At 53.7% G+C, this 20220-nt stretch overlaps 1 protein-coding gene across 2 annotated transcripts in view; it reads right to left on the bottom strand.

Annotated features, from left to right (window-relative positions):
• The window catches only part of SEMA4B (semaphorin 4B), a 64532-nt gene that overhangs the window by 9490 nt on the left and 34822 nt on the right, over positions 1–20220 (bottom strand). Inside the window, exons 1-7 of one of the 2 annotated variants that reach the window (XM_077872473.1) lie at positions 17188–17410; positions 3103–3266; positions 2880–2942; positions 1539–1637; positions 776–887; positions 427–540; positions 121–272 (exon numbers count right to left, since the gene is read on the bottom strand). In XM_077872473.1, the coding sequence (XP_077728599.1) occupies positions 121–272; positions 427–540; positions 776–887; positions 1539–1637; positions 2880–2942; positions 3103–3266; positions 17188–17332 (849 nt within the window). In that variant the 5' untranslated portion in view covers positions 17333–17410. Of the gene's footprint in view, positions 1–120; positions 273–426; positions 541–775; positions 888–1538; positions 1638–2879; positions 2943–3102; positions 3267–17187; positions 17411–20220 lie in introns of those variants that run through there. The other variant, XM_077872484.1, reaches the window with a different exon arrangement.

Genomic DNA, 20220 nt, shown 5'->3' with positions numbered 1-20220 from the left:
AGAGAGAGAAAAGCAGTCAGTCAAGCTGTTCCTCCTGGAGGACAGAAGAGGCCTCCTGGTGTTTCCCAATCCTGGCCTCGGGGAGCCTCCGGGGTCTCTGGGGTGGACCATCCCCCTCACCTTGCAGATGCGGGCGATACGGGACACGATGGTGTTCTCAAAGAATTCAAACTCCTGGCCAGTCTCACTGAAGAAGAAGTAGATCTTATCATCATCCCCCTGCAAGCTGTTCAGGCTCTCGGGAATGTAGGCCGAGGCCACGAATGCTGGGTCTGTGGGACCAAGAGGGAGGGCTAAGTCAGCCTGGGAATCCAAGACAGGCAGGAGACTGTTCCTGGCCCCAGCTGGCCCTGCAGCCCTGCAGGGAGAGCATGGCCTGCCCTGGGCTCAGGGGACTGCCCACTGGGTACATGGGGAGGACTTCACCTTGGAGCCAGTTGAGGGAGCTCTCGGTCTTAGTGGGGCGGAGGCTTTGGCTCCGGGAGATGGCCGGGTCATTCCCTTGGAAGCTGCTGACTGTTCCAGTGTAGAGCTCACCATCTGCCAAGAGAACATTCCCATGGGAATGGCCCCTCAGCACGGCCCCTGGTCGCCCAGAGTGACCCCAGGCTGCCTAGCTCGCTTGAGGTAGACAGGGAAGGGAGGGAGAACCGGGAGAAGCCAAACCCAAGGGCAGCCAAGGGTCACTCTGTGCCCCCCCTCCCCCAGGAATCAGTATGGCATGCACTCACCACCTGCCCACCCTCAATTGAGCCACTCTGCTCTCAACACTCACCAACCACCAGGGCCGTGGACTTGAAATTGGGGTCAAAGGGACAACGGCCCTTGCCATCTTCCAGGAGGATGTTCCCTACTTCATCCTGTGCTAGAGTGAAGTTCGCCACACTCTGCAGGAGAGCAGATGGAAGAGCTCAGGGGTGTGCTAGAGGATGCACAGGCAAGGAGGGGAGGGAGGGAGGCATGCCAGAAAAGGCTGTTGGGGGGCGAGGTGGGCAAGGGGGGCAGGCCATCTTCCTCATCTCTGCACCCAGGGCATGGTGCCAGCACCGTCGGGCAGTGACCCTCTGGTGGGCATTCTTAGCCCCAGTGGCCACAGAAGAGACGTTGACAGGACTCAGAAGGGGCAGCAACATGGTCCAAACCATGGTGTGTCTGACTCCAAAACTGGCACTCCAACTCAATGCCTCAAAATACCATCCGCTGCTAAGGTGCGTGTAACACAGAAATGCAGGAGCAAGTGTGTGTGAGGAGGGGAGCATGCAGTGGGTTGTGGGACTGAGGGCCGGGGAGAGCTCAAGAAAGCAAGAGGGTAGGAGTCCTGGGTTGGCCACAACCTCTGTACCTGGAGTTCTCAGGCACCCCTCCTTTCACCCCCCGCCTGCCAACCTGGTCACCAAATCTGGGGCCAGGCCTCAGGGTTCTCAGACCCACTACTCCCTGGAAGCTTTGCCCCGGGCCCTGCCCTTGACTAGGGACTCGTGCTAAAGAACAGCTCCTAGGCCAGCCACAGGCGGGCATGGGCAAAGGGGAACACTTACGATGTAGGTGCACACAGGGCTGAAGGCTGCTGTCCCGCAGGTGAACAGGTGGCTGCTGTTAAGCGGAAGGAGGATCTTGATATAGTTCTGGCAGTCACGCTGGGGAAGGAGGGAGGAGGATGTCAGGCCCAAGCACGCCACCAGAGGGCAGGGCCAAGCCCGGGCTCTCTGGGGTTCCTCAAATCCCAGTGCAAATGGGAATTCAGCAGCATCTTGTCCCTGGGCAGAGCAGACGGAGGACCACGGAGCATGTGTGCTGGAGGGGGTGCCTGGGGGCTCCGCTAGTTCTGTGTCTCATAAACATAGTGATTGTTCCCCGAGACCTTTCCCCTCTTAGCTGCTGAGGCCCCAAACTCACTTCTCACACACCCCCATTTCCTGTCATCCTGAGTCTGACCATTTCTCTCCCTCCCTTACTGGCACCAGCCTGGTCTGGTCCCCCACTGGGCTCCCTCCCTCTGTCCCTGCGCCACAGAGGCCATGCTCCACCATGCAGCCAGAGCAGCCCCTTTAAATGCATGCCAGCCAATACTATTCCCCTGCCTGGCCCCCCGCAGTTTCCCAAACACCTCACTCAGGGTAAGTCCACTCCTGCCCTGTCTCCAGGCAGCCCACCGCCCACCTCCTAGCAGCCTCTAGTCCTGATGCAAATGCCACTTTCTTAGTGAAACACACTGAGGTGTGGCCTGACTACCTGTTACAGTGGCTGAGTTCTGCCTGTTGCTCTTTCTTCTTTTGCGTAATTGTTTTGCCAGGGTCGAGAAGTACTTGGGCACAGCGAGCGTGCTTCATACACATTTGTGGATGAAAAGGAGTCAGGGGCAGTCAGGACTTGAACCTGTGTCTGAGCCCAAATCTGGTGCTCTTTTGCCTTCCCCTCCTGCTGCGTGCAGGACAAGAAGTATCCGGGAATAACAGGGAGGCCTCCAGGAGATCCCTGGGCTGGACCAGACCTCACACGCAATTGTCTGGCCAAAACCACAGCAGGATCTGCCAGACCTGTGCCATCACTCCATCTGCAGAGGGATGCCTGCTCACCACTCGGGCCGGAAGCCGACTTTATTCAGTTCTGATTAGGTGCCCTATACGTGTTACCTCGCTGAGTCCTCAGCAGGTCCTGTGAGACAGGCATCATTATCCCCATTTTACAGGTAGGGACACTAGGGCTTGGAGAGGCCAATCTACTTGTTCTGGGTCACAGAGATAGTAAGTATAGGACCAAACCCAGGTGTGGCCATCGCTGAAGCCTATGCCCTGTTTCCCACCGCTGCCTATATACTGGGTCCCGCACACCACACTCTGCCCCTCCTTCAGCCCGGTGGCCTCCAGGTGCCAGCTCACCTGTGGGTCCTTGCCCTTGAAGCTGCACTGCTGTTTCCTCTCCGCATCTGCGCTCCACAGCAGCTGGAGAACGAGAAGGGGAGGGCATGGGTGAGAACGAAGGCTGTGCCTGGCCCTGCCTCTCCTGTTTGCCTCATCTTCACACCCAGAAGGTCAGTCTTTCTGTCCACTGGCCCCTCTGCCATCCCCTGCCCAGCCTGGCCAGCCCTGGGAATCATCTCACCTCCTGGTATTCCCCGCCAGGCAGGAAACTGGTGCTGCTGTTGAGAGCAAAGAGGGCCTCCCGGGCACCCACGTACAGAGTCTTGCCATCCCTGCTCAGCAGAAGGGCCGTGTAGTTGGAGACATTTTCTGCTTCGAATCTGAGGAATGGTCGCTCTTTGGAGCCTGGGGAGAAGATGGATGTTACCTGAGGTCCACACCTCCCACAAGAAATCTATTACACCAACCTCGAGGATGGGCCAATCTGAAGGTAAGCGAGCAAGGCAGCGCATGGCAAGGAGCTGGGGATGGGGGGATCAGGTTGAAAGGGGAACAGCATTCCTGGACTCTCAAACATTATGAGAAGAGCAAATGTGCAAAGATGAATGTAAAAGGACATTTATCATAGCGCCATTCATATTAGTGAAAACTGGAAACAAACTAAGGGTCCAACCATCAGGGACTAGATGAAAAGATAGCATTAACACTCCACTCAATGGGATATTATGCAGCTGGTAAAAATGATGTTATCTTAGAAACACCAAAAAAACAAACACAATTAAACAAGAAAGGCATGGCCAATATGAAACAAACTAAAATGTAAAGTGATGGGTTTTGAGGATGTAACAAAATAAAAGGAAGGGCATTAGATCCAACGAGAACCTGTAAGCACAGCCCCACCCACCCTGGTCCTGCAGTGCATGATTTATGATGGCAGAGGAAAGCAAACATGGGGCAGTGATCTTTACCTCTCAGTCCCAGCTCACAGCACTCATGGAAGACTCATGGTTATAAAACAGTAATGTAAACTGTTACCAACTTTGACCTCAGGAACTTGAATGTACAACAGAGACCCTGTGATGCTGGGTACACCAGGGTTGTTTAGGAAAAAATGGAGTCTGTATCTTGTTGGGACGGTGAAGAGGGCCACAAGATATTGTCAATGGTTAATGGAACAAGAAACTGTGGTTTAAGTATAGAAAAATTTTTTTTGTTTATTCTTTTTGGGAACATTTACCCCCAACATGGGGCTTGAACTCATGATCCTGAGATCAACAGTCACGTGTTCTTCCAGCTGAACCAGTCAGGTGCCCCTCAGTATAATATTTTAAATTACAGAGGCAGGGGGAATCCCTGGGTGGCTCAGCGGTTTAGCACCTGCCTTCGGCCCAAGATCCTGGAGTCCCAGGATCAGTCCCACATCAGGCTCCCTGCATGGAGCCTGCTTCTCCCTCTGCCTGTGTCTCTGCCTCTCTCTCTCTCTCTGTCTCTCATGAATAAATAAATAAAATCTTTAAAAGAAAAAATTACAGAGGCAACCCAGAAAAATGTTTGGAGGAGGTAAGGAAGGGTGATGGAAGGGATGGAAAGCCTTATTTTTCTCAGCAGCAAAAGTGTAAGTCAGATAAGCCAAGAAATAGTGGGGCAAGCATTTTACTTAACCATATGGAGGAAACCACTGTATTAACGAAAAGCCTGACTGATTAAAAGATGTCCCTTCTTGGAGGAGCTGGGGCTGGGGATGACAGGGGCATTGGTTACTTTTCGTAGTAAGTACTTCCACACTTAAAAGCGAATTATGTGCATGTATCCTGGATAAAAACTTTACCTTTCGTCGTTATAATAAAAGAAGATTCTAATTATCTACCACCAAGTAAAGATGAAGGTTATAAAACAATATGTCTAGTTAGATCTTATTTTTTGTGGGAAAAGTATAAAAAGAAGAAAAAATAAAAGAAAAAAAAAGTAAGGAAAGAAAAAAAAATCCAGGAGGATGACTCACAAAATGCTGAAAACTGGTAACCTTGGTGGGAGTATAATTTTTTTTCCCTTTTTACTTATCATGTTTGGATTCTGTAATAAGCAGGTTACTCTTATGTAATACAAAAGAAATGGAAGGAAAAAAGAAAGAAAGAAACACACGTACCTGTCCAACCAGGGAACCGTACCGTTTGTGCTTTGAGTGACTAATGGGTTTGAAGAAAATTATTTTAAAAATTCTAAGTAGCTGATAAGAAAAGGAAAACAAGCAGAAATGAGCCACCCTGCCCGGCCTCAGGTATCTCCAATCTGACCAATAGGTTATGACCACGCAAACAGACACAGTCTCATGAAGCTGAGGAGGCAGAAAGAGCAACATGCCAACAAAGCAGTTGTGAAGGCAGCTTCATGTGCTTTTACGTGGTGAGTGTTTTTACATACCCTCAGCCTGGTTCCACCAAGGACGAGAAAACAAAGAAAAGAACAGAACATAGTGAAACATAAACACTAAAATCAGGAGCAAAGAAAAAAAAAATCTGAAGAAAACATCTAAACCAGAAAGGGCATCATCACATACGCAGGTCACAAGAGATCTTCACGCAGCTACTGGAGATGGGTGGTGTGGTCAATGCTGAGCCTCCCAGGGGCCGAGGAGAAAAGGGAAATGAAGTTACCTGATTCTCACTGTCAGAGAGGAGGAACACATGCCAGCCTTTCTGGAGAAGCTAAGCTTTCCACCTAGCCACTAATGCTGAAGGAAGCCCTCAGGTGGGACGTCCTAGCCAAGCTGCTGGGACATGGGATGGATACCATCCCACCAGCAAACAGGATGACAGAGCTCCCAAGGCTGCTCCTCACAATGTCTCCCAATGAGGGAAGGTGATGACGTAAGGTAACCAGTGCAGGACTCAGTGCGGGAATGTGTGTGCCTCTGCAGCTGGGTGTTTTGTCATACTCTAGAAGCAAAGCTGGAATTGGGGCGGCACTGGGTATTCATGGGCAAGGTCCTGCCTCACATCTGGTCTGCTACTGAAATTCTAGAGCAGCAGCTAGGGTCCGGAGAGGTCAAGGCGTCTCTCTGAACTATTAAGTTCAGAACTGCACAAGACTACCTAGGGCTTTTGCCCCCAGTTCCCAGCTCCTCACCATTCATCAGCACTCTACATACTGGGAAGCTCAAAAAAGTTACTAGTACTAAACCCTCACTTCTCCCAACCACGAAATTTCCAAACACAACAGGGCCCAATTGTGTTGCTTGCACTGTGTGCTGATGACCTTTTGGAACAAGCAGTCTGACCTTGTTGTGTTCCCCCCTAAAGAGACCCTTCCCATTGGCCAGTCCAGGTCCACGCCCTGGGAGGGTGTGGGCTACACGCTGCACATATGCAGACATTAACCCCTGTGTGCCCATGACAGCCCTACAAGGTAAGTACCACTGTGATCCCCAGGTTACCAAGGAAGAAGCCCAGCTTTAAAGAGACCAGACCACTGACACAGCCCCACGGCACATAAGCAGCTGTGGCAGAAGATGGGCTCAAGAGGTCTCCTTCCCAAAGAACCCACAGTCTGTCAACCACAGGATGCAGCAAAGTCACCTGAAAGGCCTGCCCTAGAGGCCTGCTGCCACTGCCCTGGGATGGCCTGACAACGGGCAATTCTATGAGCTCCCAGGCAATTCCAAAGTGGGAGGCCCAGGGACCACCCTCTGAAAAGCACCATGTCGGTCCCTCTGGAGGGCAGTGCAAACTCCAGCTCACTGACCTTTGGCTTCTCATACATACCGCAGGGATAATGAGCAAAATATGACTCCCAGCAGCCTTACTAGGAGGGAGTCTGTGAGACGAGGGCAAACGTCTTCCACATCCCCTTTGTGGTTTTCTGAAAGCCAAGGGCTGGGTCAAATATGCCAACATTTATCTGCCCACACAGGAGGGGCATCTTCCCAGGGTGGGTCCTGGAAGTCTAGGCTGGAGGCTGCACTTAGGATCCATCCAGATATAGAAATGCCGAAGGTCAAAGATAAGTTGCCATCCAGGTGGCAGCTTGGCCCTGCTCGGGCCTGGGAGGGAGTGGCAATCTGCCAAAGGTCACGTAGACAGAGCACAGCCAGGTTGGAAGGACAGCTGGGGCGCCAGCTGCTAGAGAACCTGCTCCACCGCACCACCTCCCCCAGTCATACTGGAAGTATGGTCAAGGAAATAGCAAAGGGACAGAAGTGGACGGGGGCCCCCATACACCATGCATTCCCTCCCTCATAGGGATTCTCCTCCTTCATCCCTCTGCCCTAAACCTCTCAGACCAGAGCCATGGAATCCTGAATGCCCTGCTCCCCCATGATCCCCCACGTCTTGGGGACCCCACCAGGGCGAGTCAGTGGGGCTGGCTTCCCAACTGGGAGTCTTGACCAGTATGGGCTCAGGAGTAAGAGACTCAGGTTCAAACACTGCCCCTGCCACTGACCAGCTGTTTGCCACCAGGACAAGCCACTTAACATCTTGGAGCCTCACTTTCCTTATCTGTAAAATGGGGATAATAGCACCTTTCCTCATAGGGTTGTTATGAAAAGAAATTAGATTATGTATATAAATAACAACGTACATAATAACCCATATTTACTGAGAGCTTTACTCAGAACAACTTTGCACACGTTAGCCGAGTGTTGGCATGGTGTCTGGCACACGATCAACACTCGAGTGGATCAAAAACAAAATCCAAAAGCCCTGCAGGAAAATCCAGCCCAGCGAGGGCTGCCAGAGGAGCAGGGCTGTTTGGAAGGGCTGGGCCTCTCTCATCCTCAGGGTTAAAAAAACCTCACACAGGGGTGATTCCTAATCTCAGTCTACACCTGGTCACACGGAGGTCTCACAGCCACAGGGAATCAGCTCTGGAGCTGGACAGGTGTCAGGTGTGCTGTGTGCATGAGCTGGACCCTGCTCAGTGGTGTTTTGAGCGCTGTTCCTGCCTCGGTGCCTGGGGTCACCTCCAGAGTTGATGTGCAGATGTCTGTGTGGGCCCTGCCTAAGCTTGCCGGGGTGTGTGTGTGTGTGTGTGTGTGTGTGTGTGTGTGTGTCTCTGCACACCCTACCACCAGGCTTGTCCATGCTTGTGTGTTTGCTCCAGGCTGCTTTTCGTGTAGAGGTGACTGGGAGGGGGTGTTTGTACACTCCATTCCCTGTGAGCATTAGCACACCTCAGGGGCAGTCTTAGCTTCTAGGCTTCTCTCTATGTGGCCCGAGAGTGTGTCGTGAGCTCTCCTGGGCGGCCCATGCTGCTCAGACGTCCTCCACATCCTCTACCCAGCGGGTTAGTCCAGTAGGGAGAACACTAGTCTGCCTGAGGCCGTGGCCAGTTTTCCTAGGAGGATGAAACCTCTCTTTCCACCTTTCAGGGCAGGCCTGAGGGGGTGGCCTCTGGGGGCTCCAGGAAGGCAGGGTAGGGGCTGGCCTAGGGCTGCCTCCTTGGAGAGGGCACATCAGAGCTCCCTGTGGGGCCCCACACCCCCTCCCTTGGGGCTGGGGGCTCTCCGCAGGAAATGATGTGGGAACAGCTCAGCCCCCAGCCTCACCTAGAGTTTCTTCTCTTCCCTGTGACTAAGCCGGAAGCTTGGAGCTCTCTGGGGTGAGTCGGGAACAGGGCTCAGTGGGGTCCGCACCCAGCCAAGGCAGCGAGCCGCAGCAGGGCTGTGACTCAGAGCACCGCCCCACCTTCTCTCCACCGTGGCTCCTGGCACCGCAGCTGACACGGGCCTGGCCCTGACGTCCTGCCTCCACAGACAACACCCACTTCGGGGGAGGGGGTTAAGAGCCAGGAAGGTGCTCCCACAGAGTCCTCAGGAAGGGGTAGTAGTAGGTCCCCAAGAGGCTCTGCACGAGCATCTCTTCCCCAGGGCGTCATACTGGACTCTTGCACCCGGTTGTATCTGCAGGCACACCCCCCAGGGCAGAAGTGCTTACTCAGCAGCAAACTAGGGCACGGCAGCCGCCCTGGATGCACATCCTCTAGGCCGCCCAAGTGCTCCACAGACCAGCCTGCCGCCCCGGAAGCGGCAGGCCAAACTATAATCACCAGGTCACCACCAGGGCAGAGTCCCCAAGCAGGGAAGGGTTATTCTAAGCAGGAGAAGAGGGACTGTGGGTCAAAAGTCTTCCCTGCGCTGAGGGAAGCAAGACAGAAGTAAAGAGCCAAGGGAACCCAGCCCAGAAGCATCCCCTGTTCCTGGGGTAGGCACACTCTGGAAAGCCCGGTTCCCAAAACGCCGCCGCTATGACTTCCAGTGACTAGGCCCAGAGCTCCTGCCAGGATCACCAGGTAGCCCTAGCCCCTCAAAGACAACTCCTCACCTGGTACCCATCTGGCCAAAAGGGCCCTGACCTAGGACGGGTCTTGAGCTGCTATTACCTCAGGAGCTTGACCTCCACCTGGACAAAGGGTGACTCCTCCAGCCCTCTGCTGCAGGCCTGGCTATTCCCTAACAACCCCTCTCTCTGGTCTGCCCAAGGGTCCACCTTCCTCCTCTCACACATCTCCTGTTTTCTGAAGAAACTAGTACCATCAGGCATGGACAACCTTGACTTCCCACTGCCTCCCTATCTCCTCAAAGGCCAAGGCCCGTGTCATCAATCTCTGCCTCTCAGAAAACAGGTCTTTCCTTCAACATTCATCCTAGAAATCTGTGTGCCTCCCTTCTTCCCTTTGCAGCCAAACCCCTGAAGAGAAGAGCCACCTGGAGCTGTCTCCATTCCTCAAACTCCTACTCACCCCTTGACTGGGAGTCAGGCCTCAACCAGCTCCATGCTCACCAGGGCATCACCTGGCTGCCAAACTTCAGACACTGAGGGGCATGGCCTCTGCAGCACCTGGCCTTGTGCAGGTCCCCTGTCCCCAGGTGTGTGGGCCACAGTGGCCTAAAGGGTCATTTCACGTCTCCCTGTGACTCCTTCTGGGCCTCTATCCCTCCAAGAGCTAACCTACCAGAGCACCTAACTACGTATTTTAAATGGATGAATGCACATAATCGTAGCAAGGTTGTTGTGACACATAGGTCTTCCCCCCTGAGGTTTTCAGGGGAGAATTACAAGTGCTGTGACTTGCCTGCAATCAGTCAGTTAGGAAGAATGGTGGAGCCAGGATTTGAACCTGCACTGGCAGCTCTGGCGTCTGTGTCATTAAGCTAACTTCTGACTCTCCAGGGTTTGCTCTTTCATATTGTTCCGTGGGGTCTGCCTCGGCCTCGAGATCACACACCCACACCCATCACTTCAATAATCCAGACACTGGCAGCCCCCAAATCTTGTCAGGCAGTGGCAGATCTTCCTTTAACACGCCAGACCCCACTGAGTGGGTGGGAGATCTGCTTCGGCCACTGCCTACAACCGCCCCCTTTGGCTTGGGCTCTTGTGTCTTGTCACCCACTGGAAACCTGGATGAGTTCTTTACCCGCCTCTCTCTCACTTCACAGACATCCAATCCATAATCAAATCCTGCCTATTCTCCCTCAACACTTGCTGAATCTATTCCGCTCATGATCTTTGCCACCAAGGTCCTGTACCAGGCCACCATCCTTTCCCCTCTGGGATCCTGCCACAGCCTCCCAACGGCTCCCACAGCCTCCCATAGCCCAGCCTCTGTGTTGTAGCCAGAGGGCTGCCTGGGGATGGTCATGGCCCTGTATAACTCTCAGCTGTGTCCTCACTGTCTAAGCCCCTAACTGACCAGCCCTTTCCATGTCTCCCTCCCCTACCACAACTGAGTGACACCAGGCTGCAACTCAAGATCCTATTTCTCTCTCAAATTGACTCAGGCAGTCCTGTCTACGGCCATACCACCCTGAACGTGCCCGATCTCGTCTGACTCAGGCAGTCCTGCTGCCTAGAACTCCCTTCCTCCTCACAAACTGCTACTCATCCTTTGAGACTCAGCTGAGTTTCACCTCCTCCAGGATGTCCTCCTGAATCCCCGGCTGGCCGAGGGCCCCTTCCTTCTCTGTGCCCATCATTTCCCCTTCACGCCTCTCATGGTACACTGGCCATATGGCTTGCTGATGGGCTTTCTGTGCCTGTCTCCTCCAGCAAGTTGAGAGATCCTTGAGGGATCAGGATGCTCTCAAGCACATTTGTATTATCTGGGCCAGATAAGGTTCAAGGAGTTGCTCAATAAACATTTAACTGAATGACCAAATGCTAAGTTCCAATGCAGGGGTACTTGGGTCCAGAGGAGTGGGTCCTAGATTCAAAGAGGGCAGCCTAGAGGTCCCAAAGCCTGTCGCTCACAAGAGTGTATCTGAGAAGTACTGCCCCTACTCGGCCCCCTCTCCAGAGCATTGACCACTCTGTCCTGCCAGCTCAGCACCCAGGCAGAAGCGTGACAGCCGACAGAACAGGAGAGGGCCACGTGTGACTGACTTTTATCACTGACCAGCTGTGCCACCCTAAACAGAGACCTGCCATCTCTGGGAGGGAGCCCTCACAGGACTGCTGGAGAGAGCAGATAAATGCCACATGGAGAAGTGTCAAGTCCTGCTCCCAGATTAGGGAGCCACCAACCATCAGGACCAACCCTACCCACACAGCCCTCCTCATCCTACCACCTCCCTTCCTCCCCACCCTCACTCTAAGCGAACCCCCTGCAGTTACCTCAGAAGCCCACTTGTGCAGAAAACAGGGGGCACTGGCAGGTGGGGTACAGCTGCCTGGAGGGAGGAGTCGCTCTGAAGAGGCAGCTATGGCTCAGCCCCAGATGCGTGCTAAGTGGAATGGGGGCCTGGCCTTACCAGACCTTCAGAAAAGCTGGAAAGTTGGATTTTTATTTTAAATTTCCTGAGTTTTAAAATATGAGCAACAAATTAAAACTTCCTAAAACAGCTGGAGGCCAAAGAAAACCTATTTCCGGGCTGGCTTTGGCCTGCTGCCCTCCAGGGTGCAAACCTGTATCTGAGACATTTGCTCCCAGTCTCCGATGCCTGACATTACCGGCCACATCTGCTAAGGGGACCAAATTTCCAACTGTGGCCACACCATCAGGGGCCTCCACCGGATCCCTCATTACCCCCCAGAAAGTGACCTCAATAGGTCTGTTTACTAGATGGACAAATATAACCTATCAATTGTTCAAGGGCTGAACTGGGCCATTTTGCTGCTTTCCTGCATTTCAAAGGACGCAGCTGTTTCTAACGCAGAAACTGTGGTTCTTGAGTCAGAGTGCAGCCCAATGCTTGACCCCAAGCCTCTCTAGCCACATGACCCTGACAGTGTGAGTTAGCTTCTCCACGCCTTGGTCCCCTCAGATGTAGGGGACAAAATGGTGCCACCTTCAGGACCCGGCACACGGTGGGTGCTCCATCCTTGGTGGCTTTCTTTCCTGTTTCTGTTAGCACCTCTCTCTGAGGATGAACAAGGGGAGGTCAAGAAGGAGAGGAATTCGCTTTGGCTCCTGGTTAGTAGGAATTATGACAAAATAACAGGTTTCTTCTAACTACTGTACCCACTGAAGCCCCCTCACCACAGGCCCCCCACCTCTCTGAACCCTACGAATGGTCAAGATCAGCTTTCCAGAGGACCCATAAGTGCAAACCAGAGAGCTCCCATGGAGAACATGTCAGATCTCAGGGAGGCAGAGCCATAGGTCACCTCTGTGAACTCCAGCTGTCTTATCTATAAAACGGGGATAACTTCACCCACCGTGTAGGGGGAAGACAAGACAACTAAAAGCCTGGTGCCCACCATAGCTCTATACCCATTGCTTTATTTTTTTTTAAAGATTTTATTTATTTATTCATGATAGACATAGAAGGAGAGAGAGGCAGAGACACAGGCAGAGGGAGAAGCAGGCTCCACGCAGGGAGCCTGATGTGGGACTTGATCCCGGAACTCCAGGATCGCGCCCTGGGCCAAAGGCAGGCACTAAACTGCTGAGCCACCCAGGGATTCCCTATACCCATTACTTTACTTCCTACCTTCCTCTTGGCACTAAACACTGCAACACAAACGTGAGGATGCCAGTTGTGCCACCTAAGAGCTGAAGGTGGTCCTGCCCCATACTAGAGATGCTCACACAGGAGGGCAGCTATAAAAGGACCAGGGAGACTGCACAGGGCTAGACACAGAGAAACGTCTTGCCTGCAGCCTTGAGAATGGCAGGAGATGAAGTGGAGCCTTTACAGGATCTCGGGCATCTGTCCCAAGATGGCTAGCTCCATGTGAGCCACTCTCCATCCTGGACAGAGGCAAGCCAGGCTGGGAGGACAGAATGCAGGGAGGAGGGGTAGGGAAGGCGGGGCAGGGCAGGGAGAAGCTGCTCTTCCCCCTCAGCCCCGGGGAGTGGGGTGGGGGGCATGAGAGGCCTCTCCCCCCATCCTGAGCATCCATGGCAGTAGGTAGGGATGGGTGGGCCACAGCCTCTAATGAAGGCAAGAGTCCAGCCTTTTCTGCATGCTCTGGCCCTGGTGTCTCCCTTGTAGGGAAGTGTATCCAGATTGCCCCAAAACTTGTGCAAACTTGGAGTTTTGCAGATCTGACATTTCAACACAGGCTGAATGTGGGTTATGCACAGGGCAGAGTGGAACCAGCAAGGGGCAGGGTGGAGGGAGAGGTGCAGTTCAGCCTCAGGCAGAGGAGATTCTTGGGCCAAAGGAGAACTTCAAAGAGCTAAATCAGGAGCACTTGAAAAGTGTATTACATTCAGCAAGACTCCTGCAGGTGACAACCCCCCATTAGCCCTCAGGCAACTTGCTTTTTTCTTCTACCCCAGAGCAGAGGGTGGGACCTGCACCATTCTATTCCCTGACGTGGTGGTCTTGGCACCTAGCAGAAGGCCTGGATACAGCAGGCACTCAGTGTCAACCAAATTGATGCAAATAAGCTCACCAAGAGAGACAGGCAGGGAATTTCCACCATGGAGAACAGAGAACAGAGGCCGCTACCTTTTACTGGGGATGGAGCACGTGCCAGGCACTGTGCCAAACACTTGCCATACATGATTTCATGTGATCCTCTCCAAGCCCTGGGAGATGGGTCCTGCCATTATTCCCGGCTTGCCCCAGGTGGTGGAGGCAAGCTAGTCTTCAAAGCCCAGCTATTAGCACCCATAGTTACAGTTCTTTCCACTTGGCTCTGAAGGGCCATGAAGATGCCAGGCCCCAGGACACAGCTGAAGCCCTGTCAAGGAGGGAGGCCTGTAACCAGCCAGCAAGACATGCAAGCTGCCTGCACTGGGGGCTTCTCCAGGCAGCCATGACCCTGGCTGTCCATCCAGGGTCAGAGGACAAGCAGCTGATCTGTGTCAATGCCCAGCTCCCGGGCTCAATAGGATTTTGTTGACTGTAGTTTACAAGGCCTATGGATTTACTTCCAATCTGGTTTAGAAACACTGTGTCCAGATCTTTCCAGACAGGCACTTCTGGGGCAGGGGGAAATTAATAACTCCTTTTAATTGCCCAAATAAGGGAACTCAATAAGATTTTCATGAGGAGCAGGCTTGCTTTGTTTCTTTCCACTCGGCCAAGCTAGGAGGCACTGGCCTTGCAGCTTGCACACCGAGGGCCATTATTTCCACTCAGCATCTCTCCCCTTTTGGGCCTTCGGTCCTGGAACTTCAGACTGCACTTTCCAATGCAAGAGAACCAAAATTCCATACACTTCTTTAAAGCATTCCTTCCACAGAGACAAGTAACTTCCCTGTAAGGCCTCTTGCTGGTCCAGCTGGCCCTGGAGTCCCTAGTCCCCCTCCCCCTGTCAGCCACTGAATGAGACCACAAATGGGGGCTCCCCTCCCCATGGTCCCAGGAATCTGCTGCAGATTCATGAAGTAATGAGGCTTCCATAGGAAGGACCCCACACATAAACTGGATGCTCCACTTATAGAGATTTTGTTTCAAACCACAGACATAACTCACTGTCCCTAGGTATCCAGGCCCTTGGGGAGCTTGAGTAGGAGGGAATTCAGCAGAGGATAGGTAGCAGAAAGGGGGGTGCGGTCTCTTCCTCTATGCCTCTCTCCCTGTTCTGTGAGGGAGGGGCCATGGCCCTGGTGCCCAGAGTCCCCATGGTCACCTCGGGCCTACCCAGGATAGGCATACTGCCAGGAACATCTAACAAGCCCCCAAGGATGAAGCAGGAAACTGCCTGTGGCCACCCTCAGAAAGTGAACCTCTTAGTCACAAGGGCATTCCCCTCTGGGGCTCCCAGTATCAAGGGCCAGGAGGAAGTCTAGGGAGGCCAGCATTCTGGGGTGTGGTACATATCAGTAAAGCATGGATGTGTGCTCACAAGTTCAGGTGGTGGGTGCTGCTCACCTTCCAGGGCTTTGGGGGGACAAGAAAAAGGGACTCCCTCTGGGCCAACCCAGTCTCAAAAATACAGCAAAAGGGCTTTTTTCTCTAGGAGCTACAGCTTTGAGAGCAGAGTATCAACTTCATTTCTAGGCCCTTTGAAGCTCTCAAGGGGGCACCTCTGTGCATTGTATCTCTGCCAGTCCCAACAGGTGAACTTGTGGCTCAGTGGACACAAGACCTGCTGGCCCTGTGAGCTGGCCCAGGGTCATAAGTGGAGACCATGAGAGCATCTGATTTAGCATTGTACTTACCTTCCTTCTTCCCAGAGCCAAGAGGGTCTAAGGACAAAGGGAGTTGTGGCCACAACTGAGAAAATAGCAAGGCAGTAGGCCTGAGTCTGGATACACTTGTTTATCCTCAGATAATGAGATGGAGCACCCATGGGACTGTGGTCAAACCAACACACCAGCACCACCCCCACCCCAGGCAGTACCCTGGCTCTGTGCAGGATGTGCAAGAATGAAGCCTGTGCTTAACACATAACAACGATGGCAGCTAACACTTATTGAGCGGTTTCTATGTACCAAGCCCTGTCCTAAGGACTTTTCAAACATAGACTGATTTAATCCTCACAACCTTGTGGTATATGCTATTATTATACCATTTTAAAGATGAGGAAACCAAGGGCTAGGAAGGTTAAGTAGCTTGCTCAAGGTCACATGGTTACTACTAAGTGGTGGAATCAGGATTTGAACCCAGGCTATCTTCTGTGCACGGTCTTTGCAATACTTCAGACCCAGTTATTCAGGGCCACAAGGACCCTGAGTTCAGCTTCGTGCTGATTCTGCTACCCTCTCTTTTCTTACACAGAATGTCTTCAGGGGTGAGGATGTACTAAAGAGAAGGAAGTCTGGTACACTTTTAATCTGTAGCCTCTAATTTGTATGTCTTTTAGGGACGCCTGGATGGCTCAGCGGTTGAGCGTCTGCCTTCGGCTCAGGTCCTGATCCTGGAATCCGGGGAGCCTGCTTCTCCCTCTGCCTGCGTCTCTGCCTGCCTCTCTGTGTTTCTCATGAACAAATAAATAAAATCTTTAAGAAAAAAGAATAGTAATTTATACATCTTTTATTCTAATTCTCACAGTGTGACAACTAACAAAGTAAAGGGCTTGGAGAAACACCTACTGAGCCCCTATAAAGTTTGTGCCCACAGAACTCATCTAGTTTCATGAAATCTCCAAGATAGCCTTGCAATGTACCTACGATTGTGCCCATTTTGCAGATGAGCAAACTGAGACACAGGGAGAAGGGCATTAGTTGCCCAGCAGAAGAAATGGGCTTGGAATCCAGGTCCCTCTGATTTCAAAGAGGAGCTGGAGAAGCAACAAGATGTAAAGAGGTAGGGAGAGGGGAGAGCCAGTGGCCACAGGAGCAGGCAAGAGCACCAGGTGAGAGACCTCGCCAATGAGGAGGGTGCTGCCAGGAGACGACTCTCCCAGGCCCTAGGAGTCTCAGAGCCGGCCCCACCCCCGGGGGGATCGCACTGTGTTCGGGCCGGCCCTGCGCCCGTAGGCCAGGGTGAAGGGCTGGGAGGGACGATGGGACTCCTGTCCTGCTGTGGCTCGGGAGTCCTGCTGCGACTTGCTGTAACACCAGAACCCCGGTGTTTATGGGACGGCAAGCACGGCCCCCTCCACCCCAGACGCCCTCGGGGCGGCACCGCGGCTGGCTCTGGTCAGCATCAAAGACCAGCAGATGGGCAGGCGGACCAGCGGGCAGCCAGCGCCGGGGGGTGGGGCGCCACCGCCGAAAGGGACGCCCTGCTGAGGGGCGAGCGCGGACCCCAGGGCGGGCGGAAGACCCCCTCCGCGCCCACCAACGAAGGGAAGAAAGGGGCCCGCGGCCCCACAGCTGCCCTCCCTTCTCTCTCCCTCTCCGCAGCGCTGACGAGGAGGGGTGCTCACGGACCCCCGAGCCTCCGACAGGCCCCCTCCCGCCTCGCTCCTTTGTCACGTCCGCCTCCCCTCCCCCCGGCCCCCGAGCCCAGCACGCGCCCCCGCGGGGTCGCCCCAGCGCTCACCCAGCGGCAGGCTGATCCGAGGGACGAGCGCCGGAGTCGGCGGCGGCAGCGGCAGCAGCAGCACGAGGAGCAGCAGCAGGAGCAGCGGCGGCGGCCGGGGCGGCAGCGCACCCCGCGGGGCGGGCGGGCGGCTCCCCCGGCCCATCGCGGCGCTCGGGACAGCGGGGAGCGGCGGCGTCCTCCCGGCTCCGGCTCAGGTGGCTCGACTCGCTTCACGGCCGCAGCCCCGCCCGCGGACCTGGGGAGGCGGGGCGGGGGCGGAGCTGCGGTCACGTGACGGCCAGGTCGGCGAGCGCGGAGCCCCGGCCCGAGGAGGAAGTCGGCGGCGCGCCCCGCCCCTCCCCCCGCGCTCGGGGAGCCGGAGGCCCGAGGGGCCCCGCGAGCGGTCGCCGCCGAGGCCGCGGGGAGCTGGCCCGCCTCCTTCGCTCCCGCCGCCCCCCCGCGACCCCCTGAGCGCGGGGTTGGGAAAACGTGTGGGTCTGACTCCCTGGGCGCGGGCGCCTCCCGAGGGTTCCGGCCTCGGTCCCCATCCACGCCCCCGCCCCCGCCCCCGCCCCCGCCCCGGCTGGTGCCCCGGGCACCCGCTCGCCCGTGACCAAATGAATCGTCCGAGCCCGGACTGACGACCAGGCTAGTTGCTTTTGGGTCTTGGCGGGGCGTTCACTACGGGGTCATCCACGTCTAGAATTCTGTCCGGACGAAACCGAACCATGGGTGGGGGGTGGGGAGCGGGGCAAGTTTAGCTTAAGTGGGATAACTGCTTGTACTGTGCTGCAGAGGACGTCTGACTTCCACAGCCTGCAGGTTGCCCGTCGGGGAAGGTACTCCCACAGGCTGGAGTGGAATCCCACAGGCACCCCCACTTAGAAGAGGTTAAGGTCCCGGACGCCTGGGTGGCTCAGTGGTTGCGCGTCTGCCTTTGGCCTAGGGCGTAATCCTGGAGTCCCGGGATCGAGTCCCGCATCGCGCTTCCTGCAGGGGCCTGCTTCTCCCTCTGCCTGTGTCTCTGCCTCTCTCAAATAAATAAATAAAATAGGGAAGGTCCAACCACCCCCAATCTTCGGGGCTCCTAACATCCTCAGGGGTGGCGCTTAGTTCTGCCGAGATGGGGACGGGGGGGGGGGGGGGGGGGGGAAGGTTGTCAACCTGCAGCCTGGACCACCTAGCGGGTCCCTATCAGCATTAAAAAGAATAGCAAATATCTAAGTGCAGTGATCCCTGAAGATCAGAAAGTGTAGAAAGTGTTGGGAAACCTGTTTTGACTTTTCCTAAAGTCGCACAGGATGGCAGTAAAATTTAATTCTTCCTGCACTTCAAGTCAAAGGTAATTTTGAAAACCTCCGCTAGGCTAGTCATTTCAATGACAGTGGTGAGGGTTCTCCCAGAATTGGCTGGAAAGTTCCTCTTCACAACCAGCCAAAACTAGTCTCCTCAGAGCTCTTTTCCTCTCACCCTACCCCCAGGGCTCAACACCTTCTCTCCCACAGGGTGGCTATCAGATTCCACAAGGCCCCAGGTCCCCTCTCCTAAATCAGGCTTCCTCAGGTTCCATGATTTCTGTATCTCCACCATCCCAACACCCCCCCTGTGGACATGGTACAGGCTAGTAGCACCCCTTTTATAAAGGCGCTCCCAGCCCTGGACGCAGAATTCCACACGGGATGTGGGCAGTAACAACCGCCTGGAGTTCTAGCATTGCAAGCCTTGGACACTTTTCCTCTATTAATAATGGTGTCAATCTGTATGTAGCCAAATATACCCAAGCTTCTATCTGCAGCCGGGATCTCTGTCCTGAACTCCAGATGGCCTCAACATTTCTATGGGGCTGTCTTGTCTGACAGGCATCTTATATCCAATATGTCCTACACTAAGCTCCTGAACCCTTTTCTCTCTCTCCCCAAAATGAGTTCCTCCTCTGTGAGCTTTCTCCATCTCATTTAATGCTAAGTCCATCTTCAAGTTGCTCAGGCTAAAAACCTTATGACTTTGTTTCCTCTCATTTCCTTACATCTGACCGATGTAAATCCATAATCTGACCATTTACCACCTCCCAGAAGAGGGGCAGGGGTGTTACTCTCAGCCCTCTTTCTTCTGGTTACTGTAAGGTCCTCCTAAGTGCTGTCTCTGCTGCCACCTCTGCTCCCCTGCGACCTAGTCTCAATGCAGCAACCAGAGTCTTTCAAAACCGGTAAGATCATGGTATTCCTTTGCTCAAGACCCTCCAAGATTCCCTGTCTCACTCAGAATAAAAGCCAAAGATGTACAGTGGTGTACAAGGCCCTATGTCATCCTCACCTCCACTGCTCTCCTCCTACCCACTCTACTTCAGACACACTTCCAACCACTCCTTTTAAGACCTTTGTGCTGGCTACTCCCTCTGCCTAGAGCACTCTACCCTCAGACAGCCACATGATTGAATCCCTTGCTTCCTTCAAATCTTTGCTCAGAGACCATCTTCTTGAAGAATCTGAACTCCCCCCCCCCCTAGTCCCTTTACACTGAGAAATTTTTTTTCAAAGCATCTCATCACCTTTGTTGTGGTTTTTCATTATTCCCAGAAATCCCCACCCGCCCCCATCCTCCAGCACCAAAAATGTTGACTGAGGAAGGCAGGAATTTTTGCCTATTGGGCTAGTTAATTAACATGGCCCAAGCCAATAGTGCCTGGCATACGGTAGACCCTCAGTAAGTACTGATTACACGAATGAATGAATATAAGTCATGAAATATTGCTGGCTCATGTCAACTAACAACCAGAGCTACTTTTCAATATCAACCTTGATCTAGTAAAGAGTTCCCCCAAAACCTCAAATTATGCAATTAACGTTTCCAACCTAAGCACAGGACTTCATATTTAAAGGATCTCCTTTAAATCTACTGGTTCTGGTCCAGATTTCATCCTATTCAGATCATTTTGAGTATTTATTCTATTATCATAGAATTCAGCTTCCCTTCCCAGTTTAAATCATCAATAAATTTGATAATTTCTTAGCCTTTATTCGAGTCATTGATAAAAATATTTGGTGTCAGGTT

Source organism: Canis aureus, chromosome 2, assembly GCF_053574225.1.
Source record: "Canis aureus isolate CA01 chromosome 2, VMU_Caureus_v.1.0, whole genome shotgun sequence".
Taxonomy (NCBI): Eukaryota; Metazoa; Chordata; class Mammalia; order Carnivora; family Canidae; genus Canis; species Canis aureus.
The sequence above is the reverse complement of the archived record's forward strand: the minus strand, read 5'-3'. Positions and strand labels throughout refer to the sequence as shown.